Here is a 19478-nt window from a genome sequence, read left to right as displayed (position 1 = left end):
ATGGTTAGCAAGCATTTTCCAACAATCAAAACACTGGGCCGGAAACATAGCTAGTAGTGAAGCTACTAACTAACATGGCTCCCTACAATGGCTTCCTGGGATGGCAGTTCTCATACCTGCCTATGGTATTTTAACTTTCATGAAGATAGATGGAAACAAATGCCACCTTCTTGCCAAGCCTCTCTGGCACGGGTATAGCAAATTGCTTTACCAGCTGAAATGGGACGTAAGTGAGGGAGGACTCTAGAAACTATTCAGAACCTTGACATTTTGCTATTTTATAATGCCCATCAGCCACGGCTCACTGTCACTCTCCATGAGATTTATAACAGTGACGGTTACAGCACTTCTACAACAGTGCTCTCTTAGTTACTATTATGAATTGGGAAAGAGAGTTTTGAAGCATGTCTCCCCGAGGTCCCTTAAGCACTGATACACCAAGCAACAGAGATGCAACCAACTCCTAATAATGCTACTTTCCATTTTACAGAGACAATTTAAGGGAAATGAATATATAATGTATATATATCACATGTTGTTGTAAGTGCTGTCCAGATGGTTCCCACTCATAGCAACTCAGTATAGGGTTTCCAAAGAGCGGCTGGTGGGTTTGAGGCACTCACCTCTTGGTTAGCAGTCCAGTGCTTATCCTATAGCACCTCACTAGGACTTCACACTTTACATAAAAATGTTTATGTGAGAAAAATGTTTCTGAGCTAATTTGTAATATTCATTGGATGTGGAGTTGCTGTCGTGAAGTTACCATTGAGTCAGTTCTGACTCATGTTGGCCTTATGTAGGGTTTCCAAGGAGGGGCTGGTGGATTTGAACTACTGACCTTTAAGTTAGCAGTCCTGTGTTTATCCTACACTGCCACACCAGAACTCCAGATGTGGAGTGGTGGTGGTGGTTATAGCGACCCTGTACAGGGTTCCCGAGGCTGTAAATCTTTATGGGAGCAGAAAGCCTCATCTTTCTCCGACAGAGCAGCTGGTAGTTTCGAACTGCTGGCTTTGTGGTTCGGAGCCCGATTCATAACCACTATGCTACCCGAGCTCCTTTCCAGATGTGGAGTAGAGACATCATAAGAATGGCACTCAGCAAAGTTTATCTAACATCACTTGGTTCTAGAAAGGATCAGATTCTCAACAAGGGACAATGATGGTCTCCACATTTTAAGATGAGAATTATGCCCCAAAGGAGCAAATTCTTTCACCTAGTTAAGATTCTTTGGTAGAATGCATTTTATTAAGAACAGTGAATTTCTATAACTAGAATCATACTTTAGAAACATTTCTTAAAACTCACTTTAAAAAAAAAATTAAGATTTTATAAATCAGATGGTTATATTTAGTGGCTTGGTCAGTGTATTCTCTTCAATAAGCAGTCTCTCCCACCCATTTTTTCTATTTCTTCCTGTATGTTGTTGTTAAGTGCTATCGAATTGATTTCGACCCATAGCGACCCTGTACATGGTTTTCCAAGGCTATAAATCTTTACAGGAGCAGAAAGCCTCATCTTTCTCCCACGAAACGGCTGCTAGTTTCGAACTGCTGACCTTAAGATTCATAGCCTGATTCGTAACCACTACACTAAAAGCAAGATCTATATCAAAGGTATACATCCATACCTTTGTTTATATGAAAAGGCTGTCTCATTACTTTTCACCTGTACCACAGCTGTTGCTGTTTTTAAGTTCTGTGAGGTGCTCCCTGTGCTCAACAGAACAAAGCACTGCCTGGTCCCGCACCAACCTCACAGTCATTACATATTTGTTCCTGCCAATGCGTAAATCCATCTTGTTGGCCGTATGCCTCTCCTTCACGGATCCTACACTTTAAGGAATATGATGGCTTCTCCAGGAACTGCTATCGCTTGAAAACAGGACCCAATTACATGAGAAGAAGTCGCACCATCTTTGCTTCTAAGGAGTATCGGGTTTTCTTTTTTTTGGCCAAATTTGTTCATTTTTATGAGAGTACATGATATATTCACTATTCTTCACCAATATCCTAATTCATGGGCATCAATTCTTCTTTGGTCTTAATTCATTACACAGCTTTTGCATGCATATAAAACTATTGGAAATACCATGGCTTGGGTCAGGTGTACCTAGTCTTCAAAGTAACATCTTTGTTTTCTAACATTTTTAAAAGGGCTTTGGTTTTTCATATTTGCTCAGTGCAATGTTGTTGTTGTCTGTTACTTAGTGCCGTCAAACCAGTTCTGAATCATAGCGACCCTGTAGAGGGTTTCCAAGGAGCAGCTAGTGGATACGAACCACTGGCCATTCAGTTCAAACCAACCTTGCAGTACAGAGCTAATCCTATAATGCCATACCAGGTCTCTGCTCAGCGCAATATACCCTTTGATTTCTTGACTGTTGCTTTCATGGACGTTGACTGTGGAGCCAAGTAAACTGAAATCCTTGACAACTTCAGTCTTTTCTCCATTTATCATCATGTTTCTTATTGGTCCAGTCGTGAGGATTTTTTTCTTTTTTAATGTTGATGTGTAATCTATGTACTAAATGAAGTCTTTAATATTCATTAGTAAGTGTTTCAAGTCCTTTTCTCTTTAAGCAATCAAACTGTGTTACTTGCATATTGCAGGTTATTAATGAGTGTTCCTCCAATCCTGATGCCAGGTCCTTTTTCATATAATCCAGTTTCTCGAATTCTTTGCTCACTTACAAACTGAATAAGTGTGATGAAAAAATTCAGGCCCAACTCACATCTTTCCTGATTTTAAACCACAAAGTATTCCCACGTTCTGTTCAAATGACTGCCTCTTAGTCTACAGTTTCCACATGAGCACAATTAAGTGTTCTGGAATTTCCATTCTGCATAACATTATTCACAATTAGTTATGATCTACACAGTCAAATGCCTTTCCATAGTCAATAAAGCATCTTTCTGGTATTTTCTGCTTTCAGCCAAGATCCACCTGATGTCAGCAATGATATTCCTTGTTCCACATCCTCTTCTGAATTCTGCTTGAATTTTTGGCAGTACCTGTTAATGTATTCCCTGAACCATTTTTTAATGATCTTCAGCAAAATTTTACTTGTGTGTTATAAAAAAGATTGAGTGATAATTCCACATTCTTTCAAGTATGGAACTCTTCAGAATGACTGGCCAGGTAGCTGTCTTCCAAATTTCCGGAGAAAGAAATGTAAGTGCTTCCAGCATGCATCTTTGTTGAAACATCTCTGTGGGAGTCCATTAATTCCTGGATCCTTGTTTTTCTAGGAACTGATAGGATACCAATTGAGACATTTTAAAGCTTCCTTTTAAATCACTGGGTCTTAATCACATTCTACTTCCTGAAATGACTGAGTACCAACCAATTCTTTTTTGTACAGTGGCTGTGTATTCCTCATAATCTTCTTTTGATACTTTCTGTGTCATTTAATATTTCCTTATTGCAAATTGAGACAATTTTTTTTCTTCAACTCATTCAGCTTGAAAAACGATGAGCATGCTCTTTTCACTTTTAGTTTTCTAACTCCAGGTCTTTGCCCATTACGTTAATACTTGATTCTGTCTTCTCCAGCTGCCCTCTGAAAGCTTCCATACGTGTATGAAATCTTTTTAGGCAATGTCCTCTAAAAATTTTCTATTGAGTTATAGGAATTTCTTTTCTAATTAGCCAACATCTATTCATCTTTTAATTTGTACACTTAAAATGAGAAGAGTGGCATTTAAAATCCTTGCACTTTGGGGACAGCGATCAAATATGTTCTGCTATAAGGACTGTGTACTTTGTTTTTTCTTGTCTAATGATCTTCCTGTATAAAGTGCTCTAACACTAATGAAATGTATTAACTCGGGGCAAAGGGAAGACTTCTGCAGACTTTTATACTTGCAATAATCTGGCTGTCACCATTCATTTAGACAAGGAAAGTAAGGATTTCATTAACAAGGCTTCATCACATAAATGAATATATGAATTACTGGGAATCTGGATAAGTCAGTGATAGCCATGTATTCATCTACTTAGAACTAACTGTTAAGAATACATGAGAAACAATGATTACATTCAAATGAAAACTGGTGACATTTGAACTGGAATTCTGTGTTACAGGCTATTGATTTTCTGCTGAGAGCAAATAAGTGAGTCAATGGGATCGTTTCACTCCTACTATCACCCAGCCTGGAGTGTTGGGAAGGTCTTAGTTGGTGCACGTGCTAGGAAGTTTCAGACCACAGGGAGGTGCATTTCACAATCGCAATTAGAAATGGTTACGTGACTGCCTGCCTTCATTCCAGTTAGAACTGGAGGGAGTTTCTGGAGGCACAAGAAGGATTGTGCAACATCTTACCCAAAAGCAGAAGCAAGTAAACCCACAGGTATGCTTCCTTGGAACCCACAACTCAGGAACGCATACTTTCCTATACAAGAGGCATTTAGAGTTTCATTGGGAACTTACACAGATGAAACATCTTGTTATTAGTATTTCTCTGCTAACAGATTATATGGCAAGCAGCCTATAAATGAGGACAAAGTATATCTGACTTTCAAAGGAGTAGCTAGGATATTTAGTTATCTTTAGTGATAGGATAAAGGAGTTAAATAAATAAAGGAAAAGGTTAATCCTTCAATCAATACTGTCATATCTTTACTAAGGCAGATTCCTAACCACCACCCCTTGTTCAACGTAACAGTAAAATACGGTTTCCACTTGAAAATGAAAGGCGGTACCTTTTCTCCATAGCCTCTGTCTTTGGTCATCATCTCTCTGAGGGTCTGCAGTACCTTAATACAGAGCTTCTCCTCATTCTCCTCCAGCAACTGTTTGGTATGCTTTATTAACCTGAGCAGGGGCGAAAAACATGAATTACATTCCTGAAACTGTCTTTACATTTATAAAAAACTTCACAAGCCACTTATGGAATCTAGTCAGTTAATTGCTGCTGTTAAGTGTGGTCGAGTCGGTTCCGACTCATAGCAACCCTGTATAGGGTTTCTGAGAAAAGAATGGTGGGTTTGAACTGTCAACCTTATGGTTAGCCATCTAGTGCTTATTCTACAGTATCCACACTGACTCCAGTCAGTTAATTTTGTTGTTGTTGTTAAGTGCCTTCGAGTCGGTTCCGACCCATAGCGACCCTGTACAGGGTTTCCGAGGGTGTAAATCCTTACGGGAGTAGAAAGCCTCATCTTTCTCCCGCGGAGCGGCTGGTAGTTTCGAACCACTGACCTTAAGGTTCGCAGCCCGATTCGTAACCACTACCAGAGCTCCTAGTCAGTTAATTAGCAAATATTTATTAAGGGTTTTCAGGTTAAACATTCTTTAGGGCATTCACTGAACTGAGGCCAACTCTTTGTGACTGTGTTTCAATAGCGACACCTGCTGGTCAGCGGCAGCAAACAGGCCTCCCAGGTTTGGTCAGCCTCAAACAATACAGAGATTTATATGGAGAGGGAGGAGACAGAGGGCCACTCAAAACTGCTCCTTCATGAAGTGTGACTATTTATTATCCACTGAGGATTACTGAGGAAAACACTAAAATGTGCGAGCAATGTAAAAAAAAAAAAAAAGAAAGAAACACTTCCTTAGGATAATGGTTGGTGTGAAAACACAATCTTGTGCTTGGAAGGGTCCAGAAAATGAAGACATTCATGGGTAGAGTTAAACAAATAAGCAAACAGCCTTAAGGTTTAAAAACAAACAAAAAACAAAGGCAATTTCTGGTCATGGGAAAATTTCTGTTTGGATTACGCTCAGGGCATACACTAAAACTTCAACATTGTTCGAAGACTGTTAGGGCCTGATGGGCCCATTCTCTGTGAAGGTCATGGATTTTTATGTCTGTACCACAGCTAAACTGCAGAGTCGCTTGAACCACACGGTCGGTTGTTCAAGTTCACCAGCCGCTCCTTGGAAACACTATACAGGGTCGTTATGGGTTGGAACCAACTCAACAGCAGTTAACGACAACAACCACAACAAGAGGCAGGTACGATGCTAAGTGAAAAAGGAATGAGTAGCCAGGCTGAGAAAATGAGAACTTCTCAGTTAGGATTCAGGAACCAACTTACTTTGGGGAGGTCATGCCCTTGCCTTCACCTAACTTAAAAACCAGGACTGCGCTGTTGTTTTCAGCTTCAGGAACAAAAGCTTGGTCTGGTCACTGGGTCTCTGACAGCTATAACCCTTCCACCTCCACTCCGGGGTGAGAAACTTGCTTACTTGCAAATGAAGCCCCCGCTTTCACATTTTCGTCTGGCATCTGTGTTCTCTGGGAAAAGCAGTTCAGGTCTATGGAGCACATCCACGAGTACAGAGAGCTCAGCCTGCACCAGGGGCCTGAGCCGGTCCTCCAGCGCCGAAACAATGTCCTGGAAGGAAATTACTGCCTGGGTCAATGGTCCCGGCTGGAGGCAGAGCCACAGGCAGGCAAGACTCCACTTATTTCTGACCCACGGCATTACGCACAGACTACGCTAGGGTTAGATGAACTTTAGTGCCGTAGGACATGAATTTCAAGAAATTTTTAGATGTCACCTAATGGCTCCCTGAAGCATTAGCCTCTGATACAGAAAACAAAGCTAAAATACAAAAGTCAACATTCCCATCACCCCTTCTTTTGAGATGGTCTTATGGTACTTGAGGGATCATTCCAGATATTTTGAAATACGAGGCCAATATATATATATATATATATATATTGGACACCAAGTGAAGCTGTCTATGATACGGCATCTAGATGGCCACAGAGTATGGACCTACGACTTTATTTTTATGAACAACATCAACAACTACAGGATACACACAGAATATTACTAAAATATGACAACTGGTTATCACCGTGTGGTGGCATTCCAGTTGACTCCAAGTATCTTCTGTACAATTAATACTTGACGGTACAGTCCAATGATTTTACAACGAACATGGATTACGCATTGAATAAAAAAAGTCATATCAAAACAAGAACACAAACAAATGAACATGCTCTATCAACATGCTAAATACATGTACCCTCATAGCATGATGGTCTTCAAATGCAAAACACACAGCTGTAGGAAAGGAAAACAGAGAGAAGTTGAAAGAGTAGCAAAAACCAACACAACAAACACCATATAAAGGCAAATGGCAGAAAACAGGTGAGAAAACATCTTCACAAAAGATGCTAAAGCCGGCTGTATGGCTTGGGAGACTCAACACCTCACTCAAAGCATGTTGTCTAAAAACAGGGACACAACCTAGCCCATCAGCTCATACAGGAGGGCCTGACGAACCAAGGAGGTATGCATGGAGAAGGTTCTTTAAATCACATACACTTCAATATTGAAGTGATTAATCTTTAATTTGGGTAATCCAGTGAAAATATATGAAGATATATTTATTCTAGCTAATATTTACCAAATGTGGGGTAATCATTGCAACCACACAATAAAGGATAAAACAAATGTTGACTTTTTTTTTTTTTTTTTGCGGGTGGGGAGCGGCGGGGAGGGTGGAGTAAGGAAATGGACTCTTCATACAGCATCAGACATTCAAACATCATTGATTTTTTTTTTTTTTTTGCGGGTGGGGAGCGACAAATTTCTAGAAGACTGTGGAGAGTTCATGTCTACATTCAGATTTGATGCTCACAACACAGTCAAAAGGAGGCCAATTTTTGCAAAGTTACTCTGAGTGTCTCCTTAGTTTCCTCTTTGGAAGCACACCATTGTGCTTCACTTTTAACTGGCCCTGTCTTGAGCAGATTCTCATTTGTCAAATAACATTTGCAGCCAGTAGATACAGTTATTTTGCAAAATTTGAACTTGACTTGGTCATTTATTTGTACAGTATTGCCAAATGTATATGCCAGTAGGTAATCAGAGGGAGGCCCACAGACAGAGGGGGAGAAACAATGGGCAGGGAAAGATGCTAAGGTTCAGTGAGGGAGTGTCTGTCCACATGGAGATCCCAGATACAAGTGATCAGTTTGCATGTGAATGTGCTTTCATTACAACTGTTGTTCCTCTAGACAATTTTGTAACTAAAGTGAGGCAGACAAGAACTACTTGGATAAGGAAGACCCCTGTCAATAACTGAACAAGTATTTAAAACAAGCATCACCTGTGCATGCATTTTATTTTACTCCTTAAGAATTGTTGTTGTTAAGTGCCATCACGTCCAGTCAGTTCTGACTCATAGTGACCCTTTCTAAGGTTTCTGAGGAGGAAAGCCGGGTGAATTTGAACTGTCCAACGTGTGACTCCAATTAACATTACATTCCAGTGCACTGTCCTACAGCGCCACGCCAGAACTCCTCCCTAAGAACTGTTCTAAAGTGCCATTGAGTCGATTCCGACCCACAGCGAAACCCGTAGAGGGTTTCCAAGGAGCAACTGGTGACTTTAAACCGCCGACCTTGCAGTTCAAATGGTTTTGCAGTCTGGCATGTTAACCTACAGAGCCTCAAACAGGCATCGCGAGTCTAAGAAGAGCCCAAGAAACTGGTGTGCTTGGCAGCAGGTAGTATTTTAATTTAATTTGATCAGGCAAGAAAATACTGTACTTATGCTGCTGTTGAGCCTATGATATCCCTCCACTTTCTAAATGCATGGTGGGGTCAGGAATTGCTCCATAAGTAACCAAATGGCCTTGGTTTAAGAACTGCTTCTGTGAAAATAAGGGTAAAATCTGTGACCTCCCAGTTCCCGGGGCTCCAGCTACATCAAGCTCCCTTTAACTCTGGAATGGGCTCCATTCTCTCTTGTACTGTGCACTTGCCACTTGCCGGTTTCCCTCTCTCCCATTCTCCGTCGTGACCTCACACACAAAGACATCCGGCCATTGTGATCCACAGGGTTTTCACTGGCTGAGTTTTCTGTCTTGGTCTGGAAGATCTACTGAAACTTGTTCCACATCAGAATAGCATACAAGCCCTCTACTGACAGATGGTGCACTGGCCAGGAATCGAACTCAAGTCTCTTGCAAGGAAGGCAAGAATTCCACCACTGAACAGTGCTCTCCTTTTCTTTAAATGAGTCCTACCGTTCCTTCTGAAAACCAAAAAACAACCAAACATACAAATCCACGACCATGGAGTCGACGTAGATAGTTCATTTCTCCTGGAAAGTAGCTGGTTGGTTTGAAGCATCAAGCATGTAGATAACAGCCTAACACCTAAGCCACAGCACATGCTTCAAATGTCACTGTCTCAGCAGAGTCTTCCTTGACCATCTTCCCAAACCAGTCAACGTGAGGTTACTTTATCAGAATAAATAACCACACAGCACTGTGCTCTTTGCTTCTGCGGATCTGGCTCTTGCAGCACTTATCTGTGTGATTATCTGATGACTATCTGTCTCCCCTCCAAAGACCTGAGAGTCCATGAAGTCAAAGAATGCTTCCCTATCCGCTCACCATCATATCCCCACTGAGAAGCACACAGATGAATTCACCTCTAGGTAACTTACACAATCTCACAGAGACTTGGGACTATATCTCGTAATTATTATTATAGTCACGGTAGTAACAACAGTAAGAACTTAAGTAGTAACTATAAACAACAGTCCTCAGTTATGGGGTGCTTGTGATGGCAGGGAGTACGTGTGACTTGCCAGCCACTGATCTATGTTAGTGTACTGTTTTGTCCACAGATGCCACCGCAGCAGATCTGATCTCATGTATCCTACGTACACTGTGACACTGAAGTTCCTCCCCTTCAACCTGAGTGGCCCTTTTTGGCTGCCTTGACCAACAGACTATGACAGAAGATGCTACAGGACTTCTGAAACTTGGTCATAAAACGCTTTCACTTTGGCTCTCTCCAGAGATGCTCACCCTTAGACTCAGCTGCCATGTTGTGAGGAAACTGAGACCGCATAAAGAAATTTCATTCAACAACCCCAGCTGAGGTCCCAACTGACACCCAGTATCAATTGGCAGACTGGTGAAGGACTAATGTGTGCAGATGAGTTCAAGCCCAGCTACCATTGGACTGTAAGTACATAAGAGATTCTGAGCAAGAAAGACCTAGCTTAGTCAGTCTACTTCCATAAGAGGCAAGGATAGTAACTGTTATGGCTTTAAACTATTACGCTTCAGGATGATTTGCTACACAGACGTAGCAAACTGAAACATGGATCTGAATCCTTACATCAATCTCATGAGATACAATCAATCTCATGTGATATAATTATCTTATAAATTCAAAAACTGAAGCACTGAAGAATTAAGAAACTTCTTCAAGGCTACACCGTTTCTAAGCAGTGGAGTCTGATATCACATTCTTCGTCACTGGTCCATGCTCCTCCTAAAGATCTGTGATGCTTAAACTGTGGTCCAGGTACGACTGCTGTTTGCAAAAGATATCTATGCTATCTTAGGGTGGATGTTTTCAGGGTTTCACAATCATCTAATACTTGCTGCCCTCCCCTTTAACAAAAGAAGAACAGGTCTTTTGTTATGCAAATCTAACTAGCATTGCATAACACTTTATTTTCATCTGGCTCATTCTGATATAAAACTTCTCTCCAGCACCGTTTACACTTGCTCTCCTCCTGATTCAGGACACCAGCTATCCTAGGGTGTAGGGGGGGAAATGAGGCCCTGTGCCCTATTCTAAAGGAGCCCTGGTTACATTGCGGGCTACAAGTTGGGCTGCTAAACACAAGGTCAGCAGTTTAAAACTACCAGGTGCTCCTTGGGAGAAAGATGAGGCTTTCTGCTCTTATAAAGATTTACAGCTTCAGATACTCTATATAGGGTCACTCTGAGTCAGAATCGACTCCCTGGCACACAACCACTACTTATTGTGTCCAGACACCGAGAGTCCTTAAATATGTCTTTTTAATAAATGCAGACGGCCCATTTTTCATAAAGATATTTGTGGATCTATGAATAATGTCTAAAAATCAGGCGTTGTTAGGAGATGTCTTTTTCCTAGGCAGCTTCACACTGCAGGACACATGAATACTATTCCTCTGAACTCTTCACTCAAGATACTAACATCTCCCTAAGAAAGCATTGCTGTGAATGGGAACTACCCATAGCCAAGTAAGTGCTGCTTCCCTCAGCACCAGATATTACCTGCAGTCTCTCAATGATGTTCCGGTAGTCTCTGGAAGCAGCCAGGACGGAGTCTCTGCGTGCTGCATTACGGGCTGACAGCCGCCAGTTCATGGCTGTTTTCTGCACAATGTTATGGGACTTCAGAAAGAGGTTGTTGACTTGGCTGTCCAAGTCCACCGGGATGGCAATGGTCCGGCTCTTAGCTGCACAGAAGAACAATGACTCATGAGGTGACAATGTTTTGTGGGAGCTGACTTAGAGACAGGCTGGATGCATGCTACTAACTGCCACTAAGTGGCCCTTGAGTCATGGTGACTCTGTGAACAGTGACGTCAGACACGGTTTTCACTGACTGACTTTAGAAAGCCGTTCACCAGGTCTTTCTTCTGAGTCCATCTTGGCATGGAAATTGCACTGAAACCTGTCCAGCATCAGAGCAACACACAAGTGGACACTGACATATGGGTGGTGTCTGTGTACGAGGTACGGCGGCTCGGAAGTGAACCTCGGTCTCCCACACGGGAGGCCCAGCACTAAAACCATCACTGCCCCCTAATGTGAGAAATTTGCAAGATGGTCCATCTTCAGGAATGAAGGGCCCATGAGACTGCTACACCAGACCTAGGTTGTTGATTCACACCCAGGAATATGTAAGCAGAATGAACTGGGGGAAGGGGAGTAAGAGCACTGTTCTAGGACAAGGAATTTTAAATAAGGACAGAGTCATCAAGACCATGGGCACCATTCAGGCTTCTCAGGGAGAAGGAAAATAGAACATTCAGGGTAGAATGGTAAAATTTCATAGTTCCCAGGAAAAGGGGAACTGGAGAAGGGGCTTTTTTGAGACAGGGAAACACAACTGTTTGTGGGTCAGCCATGTGGCACGTCTGCCCGTGTCTATTGGGTTGGGCACCTGATTTTGCAAAATCGAATAAAAAGAACCTCACCCTAGCTAAAATGAGTACAGATTGGATTTCTTGAACATTTGTCAGAATTAACATTTCTCACACGGTTTCATAGAAAAAGTGGGAAATTTAGGGAAAATATAAAAATTTTACAAATACAAAGCAAGCTGCACAGATTCCCTGTCTCAGCTAGAAATGATGGCCCTTGGGTATACTTTTCTAAGCTAAACAACTAAAGTCGAGGTCATTCCCCCAGGACCATAAGGCCAGAGTCCTAGAGCTAATGGGTTGTGCTGTTTTCATATGCTGCCTTTTCCCAAGCATACGCTCTCCTGTCTTATCACTGTGCAAACTGCTGAAAGCTTTTACCTCCTAATGACTGTTGAACTAGTCCGGGCAGCTGTTTGCTTTAAGCTTAACCAATTAACTCTCATACATTTTCTTTGGCCTTAGTAAGCATATCCTTCATGATGCTTATTCAAAATGAGGACCCAAACTAGTTGCTGTTGATTTCAACTCATGTGTGTTGGAAGAGAATAGATGGCTTATTTTTCAGGAGGACATCACCAGGTCTTTCTTCTGAGGTACACCTCTGTTTGGACTCAGACGTCTAACCTTTTCGTTAGTAGCTGAGCACACCTGCTATTGGCATCAGCCAGGGACTAAATAAAACGAGGACAGGCGATGTGAGGATCCCCTGTTAGGATCTTGCTTCTGAGATACCAATCATATCTTGAACCTGTTTTATTGTTGTTGTGATGTGCTGTGGAGTCGGTTCCAAATCATAGCGACCTTGCATAGGGTTTCCAAAACTGTAAATCTTTACAGGAGCAGAAAGCCTCATCTTTCTCCCGCAGAACAGCTGGTAGTTTCAAACTGCTGACCTTGTGGTTCACAGTCTGATTCATAGGGCACATGAATTTCAAAGCAAATACTGCCACATAACTAATAAAAATAAAAGACACCAGTATCTGCCACATGAGAGTATAGGAACTCGGATAAGGACTACAGAAATCAGGCAACAAACCCTAAGGAACCCAGTTCACACTTGCTAGACAGCCACTGAGTAGTGCTTAAGTAGCCCATCTGGCTACTTCTAACCCTGTTGCCATTCAAGTCATTACCAGCTCATAGTGACCCAGGCCAGAATAGAACTTCCCTGTAGGATTTCCAAGGCAGTGATATCTCTGGAATCTTTTTCCTGTGGAGTGCCTGGTGGGTTCAAATCACTGACCTTTCAGTTAGCATCATTCATGTACTTAACCACTGTGCTACCAGGGTTCCTTGGTTACTGTCTACAGAGATCTAAAAATCTTCCATCTGTAGATAACTCTTCTCACCCTTACGAGAGTGGCTTACCCCTTTGCATAGCATTTTTTGGAGGGACAAAACGGCGAAAATGATCAAATTAGATCAAATCAGGCAGGCTGAAGGATCAGCAATTTTCATAGCTTCCTTTTAAAGTTTCCTGTAAGGCAGGAGAAAGATGAAGCAGTCTGTTCCCATAAAGATTTACAACCTCAGAAACCCTAAGGAGCAGTTCTACTGTCCTAAAGTGTTGCTATGACTCGGAATTGACCTGATGACAGGGGGCTTTTGGCTTTTTAAGACATGAGACTTGCTGGGGATGGAAAAGGGAGAGAAAAACCATTTATCCCTGAGAGATAAAGGGGAGCAGTGCAGCAGTTCTGAGAAAGAGAGTTCACTGGAATACAGACAGGTGCTCTATAGGGGTTAAAAAAAGAAATTTTCCTAAGGTCAAATACACTTGCTGCAATAAACAAATGAGCCTCTTGAATGGGACCTTTCCAAGATTGTGGGCTAGCTTGTGTGCCCTGTGGCTTTGCCAAGAGTTACCTAACAGTTACTATGGAATCTTGTTTTCCAACACCCTCTGACTTTGGGGCTTACTGGCTCTTCCTTTGGGAAATGCTGGTTTAACGGATATAAGCCCAGTCTGGCTCTGCAATTCCCTAATTTCCTGTCTGTGTAACCTAGGAGGACTGGCACAAGTGGTCAGTAAGTGGTGGCCTTTATTACTGGTAGGCATTTCAGTTCCACCATGTGAAGTCCAGGCTGAAGTGATATCTTACCTACATCTGAAAGTACCCGGATGCAGCCCTCCACGGAGGCTTTCTGGCTCGGCACCAGCCAGTTGCAGTGGTAAACCCTGAACACGCCTTGCAGCAGCTGCACAAAAACCGGCTGACGAGTCTGAAAGAGAAAAGTCCGAGAGAGAGCAAGCTGATGCGAGGGCTCATCTTTGTAGGTAACCGAGAAAGATTAGAAGTAAAGCTGCCCGCAACCTTGTGGGAATGCATCATTTGGTAAGAGTGGGAGGAGGCTGCTTAGCTATGAGATGGATGCCACAGAAGAAAAACTGAGTATTTTAAGCCTATGTACAAATGTGATTTTATCTATCTAGGTTTGACCACTGAATAAGTCTCATCTTGTCTAGATGGGTCTGGTTAAAAAAGATGGGGATTAGAGTCTTATGATTCTATACTGAGTAACTGTTATCATGACTAACTGCGATTGTCACAATTGTAAAGGTAGAAGTTTTGTAACCAAAATGGGGGAGTGGTTAATCTTACAGTCCAGGAACAGAGGACCCTAGGACCATCAAGCAAGAAGAGCAGGAGCAGAATGCGGGACCTTATCCAGAGAAGCAGCAGCACCAGAGATGGAGGCAGAGATGAGAACATGGAGAGAGAGAGAGCAGCTGAGGACTCTAGATTCATGGAAAGAGAAAGACTGAGTGCTGGCAGCCTGGAGGAAGGCTTACAGAACGTGCCCTTTGGCTGTTTAAATTATATATTCTTGAGTGTTTTTGTGCACATTCCCTCCCACCCACCTCAAAATAAAACAACAACAACAACAAAAAAACAAAGAGAGAATGGAAGCAAATACTATTGAATGATGATACATGGAGGAGATTGTAATCATTGCAATGAAACAATGAGTGTAAAACCGATGTTCTCCTATGTAAGTGATCACTCAATTCACAAAAACTTAAAAAAAAATAAAAGTGGGAGGCTAATATGTACAGCAAAGCTGAAAGTGTCAGGGGTAAAAGAAGGGCCATACATCCCACCTCCCCACAGCCTGCGAATAACAAAAAGCAAAGCCACAGGCACAAGTATAAAATATCCGAATAATAAAACAAAACACAAACAGAATGATGAACTATCACAGCCTCCCCTATAAACACTGTTCACATCATTGTCACTATTGTGTGCCATGGTTTTGGTTGGGTTTATGTGACAGACACTTGAAATCTGATCTCACCGAGACCTCAATAACAATTCTATGACACAGGCTTTCTCTCCAAGTAGGAAATGAAACACAAAGGTCCAGCAAGGGTAAACAAAGAATCCAAAAGCACTCCAAGAACTCAAGTGCTTAGCTTAGGGACCAACAAGTTTCCAGTCCCCAAATATCCAAGACTAGGTGGAGAAACTCTAAAGGCAGCAACCATACGATGCTTTATATTAATGACTAAACTGAACTGGTCACTCGCAGTGTCTAGGAAATTACCTAGTGTTGTTGCTGTGTGCCTTGCTAAAATTTCCTCATTCAAGATTCAGAGTCAATCAGTTACATCCCAAACAGCTGTGACCACAGCTGGGTAAAATAATATGTGTCTCAGTTTACTCATTTGCAAAATAGAGAGCATAAACCTATCTCATAGGCTGCTCTAGGCTTACACGAACTGCTTTGCATAGTTGTTGTTGTTATGTGCCGTGGAGTAGGTTCTGACTCATAGCAGCCCTGTACAGGGTTTCTGAGGCTGTTAATCTTTACGGGAACGGAAAGCCTCATCTTTCTCCTGCAGAACCGCTGGTAGTTTTGAACTGCTGACCACGAGATTAGCCTGATTCATAACCACTACGCTACCAGAGCTCCTTTTTGCATAGTTACTGGAGTATTATTGTTGTTGAGTGCTGTCGAGTCAGTTCTGACTCATAGCAACTCTGTAAGTACAGGGTTCCAAGGAGTGGCTGGTGGATATGAACTGCTGATCCTGCAGTTTAAACAGACCTTGCTGTCTAGTGCTTATCCTACAGTGCCACACCAGGACTCCAATAGAATATGCTGCTGTTGTTGTTAAGTGTCATTGAGTTGGTTCCAACTCATAGCAGCCCTGTATAGGGTTTCCAAGGAGTTGCTGGTGAGATTGAACCATGACCTTTCAGTTCAAACTGACTTTGCGGTCCAATGCTTTATTCTGAAATGCCACAATTGTAGCAATGAGTATTAAACGAGTAAGAAATAATTGATACCAAGGGTCCAGAGTCCTGGTGTGGTACTGTAGGAAAAGCACTGGATTTCTAACCACACAGTTGGTGGTTCAAACCCACCAGTCACTCCTTGGAAACACTATACAGAATCACTATGAGTAAGAACTGACTCAACAGCACTTAACACCACCACCATCATCAAGGTTCCAGTTCATACAAGCATGGGTCTATTTCAACCAAAAGTGAGTTCAAAGACTTCTCTGCAATCAGTGGATGGCTGCAAACAAGTTTCCTCAACAACACAATTGTCTTACTCTCATTATTTTGTCTTCAAAAAAAAATCCAATTAAAATCATGATTTCTGAGAGGATCTGCTGTACCAGGTAAATTCAAGGCAGAGAGGTCAGCTCAGAATGTTATTGTTGTTGTTGTTACTGTGTTTTTTGAGGATTTCAAAGGGGGTAATCCTCACAGATTTTCTTGAAGCACATGGGATGGTCACAAGGCTTTATTATGAAGAAGTTTAAATAGGAAACTGCATCGGGGAGAAAATGGCCAATGAAGTTGCTGAGTTAATTGTTTTCCATCATGAAAATGTACCTGCTCATTCTTCCAGGGTAGCAAAGGTTGTCCTACAAGAATTTCATTGAGAAGCCTTGCCACACCCACCCTACAGCTCTGACTTTGGCCCCCCATCAGACTTCTATGTGTTCCCAAATCTCAAAGAAAACTGAAAAGAAAAATAATTTGAATCCCTCGAGGATGCCAAAACTGCCATTTTGATGCGGTGTAAATCAAAGAGCGCAGAATTCTTTGGTAAAAGGTTAAAGAGATGGAAACACTGCCTTTAGAAGTGTACAGACATGGATGGAGGGTCTATCAGCAAAAACTAGTATCACATTTTGATGTTTTTTTGTTTAATGAACAATTCTATGATTTTACAGCAATACGTCTTGATTTACCCTCATATTGACCATGTATTACACTTTCCTTGGAGGACTTACACTTATTTCGATTATTTATCTAAATCCAACCATCCTAGGACACCAACAGCCCCAGGACAATTTCTATTTCTTTGCTGGACAAGAATGGTCCACTGGAGACCAAGATCAGCTTTCCTTCTGTAGTTTGCAGACGTGGACAAGCAGTAAGACTACCATAATAGTGGACTCCAATGTAAATCATAAATAGAGGTGATTTTTTCAAGTAAAAAAAGTCTCGGCCAGTCCTCCAGATACATGGTTTCAAGACTTCGAAATTTTAAGCACACTGAGAATGGCCACGTAGGGTTAGGGCACTAAACAACTCCATGGCACACCATGACACAGGCTTCAATGCAATGCAGCAACCCTGCGTAAACAACTTCTCACTCCAGCAGCGCATCATTTCTAGTGAAATCCCCACCAAAAAGGGGGTTTACGGGTGTTTAGAAAGAAAAAGTAATAATGATATGTTAGTCTGGTGTGGTACTGTGGGCTAATGCATCAGACTGCAAAGTTGTTTGAACTGCAAGGTCAGTGGTTCAAGCTCACCAGCTGTTCTTTGGAAACCCTATAGAGGGTCGCTATGGATCAGAATTGACTCGATGTCACTTTCTCAACAACAGCACCTATCTGCGAGCTTCATCTCTTTATGGGCAGCCCTGGAGGTACAGTGGTTAAAGCACAGCTGCTAACCAAAAGGTCAATGGTTCGAACCCACCAGCCACTCCATGAAGAAAGAGGAGACAGCCTGCTTCCATAACTGACAGCCTTGGAAACCCTATGAGGCGGTTCCACCCTCTCCTGTAGTGTTGCTAAGGAATTGGAATCACCTTGACAGCAATGGACTTTTGCTTGGGTTTCTCTAGGATGGAGGGTGGGGTGGGCAAGACTGAATCAAAATAATAATAATAACAAGGGAAGAGTATTTGAAGGAGAAAATTAAACTACTAAAAGCATCTAGTGTAGGGAACACATCCTCAGGTATTCTATATCAAAGGGACCCTGCAGCAGCTACTCTCAACTAGCAACAACTGATGAAGACTGCTGTGAATATTCTGGATCTACATTTTTACTTCTTACCTGCAACGTCGTACTCTGATCTGAGAAGGGCGAACTAAAGAAGGTAGTAACAATACTCATGACAATTTCAGTCACGTACTTCTCCAGAATGGAGTCTGCGTGCTTCCTGTCACTTGTGTTGTTACAGGCCTGGAAGACAATTGGAGGTTTGAAAGGTTACACCAAACCTTGCATTTCAGGTGTAAACTTAAGAAACCCAATACCCTTCCCACTGAGAACCCTTAGAAATGAAAGGTAAAGACCTATAGGTCAATATTTAACCTCTCCTTAAAAGATAATGAAAATAAATCATGGGGAAAAAAGACACACATCCACTCAGATACCATAGCTGTACAATCACAAAACATTAACACTAGTATGGGACTTACAAGGCCGTCGCTTCTACCCACATGTAACAATTCTAAAACCTCAAGAGGAACTACATGAGTTTTAATCTTTCATTAAAATTAAGCTGCCCTCTGCTTAAGCCATGGGCTCTAGTCAGTGCAATCAGGCAAGCCTATTTATATCGCTGATGTCCTTTCTGTCTGACATTCTACAGTCCTACGACATTATCACTCAATAAAAAAATGCTATTGATTTCCAACAGTGTTCAAAATAGAGGGCAGTAAATTGGGATAACTGACAGTCTAAGTGTTGGGGGAAGAGAAGACATCTTGGCTTTCACTTGTATGCTACCTAATCATGCTGCTCGGAAGAAGAGTAGCCAGAACAGGTTTAGAGAAAATATATGTTTTTTGAATAAAATTTTATTAACAGACCACCACAGTCTCAGTTTAATACTGGGCACTTTGAGCACACGTTGACAGAACGCAATTAGTAATGCACTTAACAGTATTTCTGAACAACATTATATGGGGGTTGGCAAAGTAGCTAATTTTATAAATAAAGTATTATTGTAATATAGTCATGCTCATTTGTTTATAAATTGTTATGATGTTTTCAAGCTATAAGGGCAGAGGGGAAGAGTGGAACAAAGACCAGGTGGTTCATTTCCTATCTGGACTTTTCATAAAAAAAACACTGTTGGCATCTGATACAAAGAAAAGCAAAAATTCTAGGTCTGTGGCATAAAGAGACTAGGAGGAGTATGAGATAAAGTAACACTTTGTCTGTGATACAAGCACCTGAGTATTATTAAATACAGTACTCAGAAACAAAGTTCTGACAGGAAGCTGGTCTCATAGCGATCAATGCAAAGTCAGACAGAAAACACCAGTCTCTAAAGACCCTTATCACCTGGCTCCTCCAC

The 19478-nt window shown here is 41.8% G+C and overlaps 1 protein-coding gene across 2 annotated transcripts in view; it reads right to left on the bottom strand.

Annotated features, from left to right (window-relative positions):
• Window positions 1-19478, bottom strand: part of ITPR1 (inositol 1,4,5-trisphosphate receptor, type 1) — a 437331-nt gene that overhangs the window by 192753 nt on the left and 225100 nt on the right. For both annotated transcript variants that reach the window (XM_006846621.1, XM_006846622.1), the window contains 5 exons: window positions 18227-18355; window positions 14016-14136; window positions 11036-11220; window positions 6197-6345; window positions 4705-4816 (listed from right to left, as the gene is read on the bottom strand). In XM_006846621.1, coding sequence (XP_006846684.1) covers window positions 4705-4816; window positions 6197-6345; window positions 11036-11220; window positions 14016-14136; window positions 18227-18355 — 696 coding nt within the window. The remainder of the gene's footprint in view (window positions 1-4704; window positions 4817-6196; window positions 6346-11035; window positions 11221-14015; window positions 14137-18226; window positions 18356-19478) is intronic.

This window comes from Chrysochloris asiatica, unplaced genomic scaffold, assembly GCF_000296735.1.
Source record: "Chrysochloris asiatica unplaced genomic scaffold, ChrAsi1.0 scaffold00028, whole genome shotgun sequence".
Taxonomy (NCBI): Eukaryota; Metazoa; Chordata; class Mammalia; order Afrosoricida; family Chrysochloridae; genus Chrysochloris; species Chrysochloris asiatica.
This window is presented reverse-complemented; position numbering and strand designations above follow the sequence as displayed.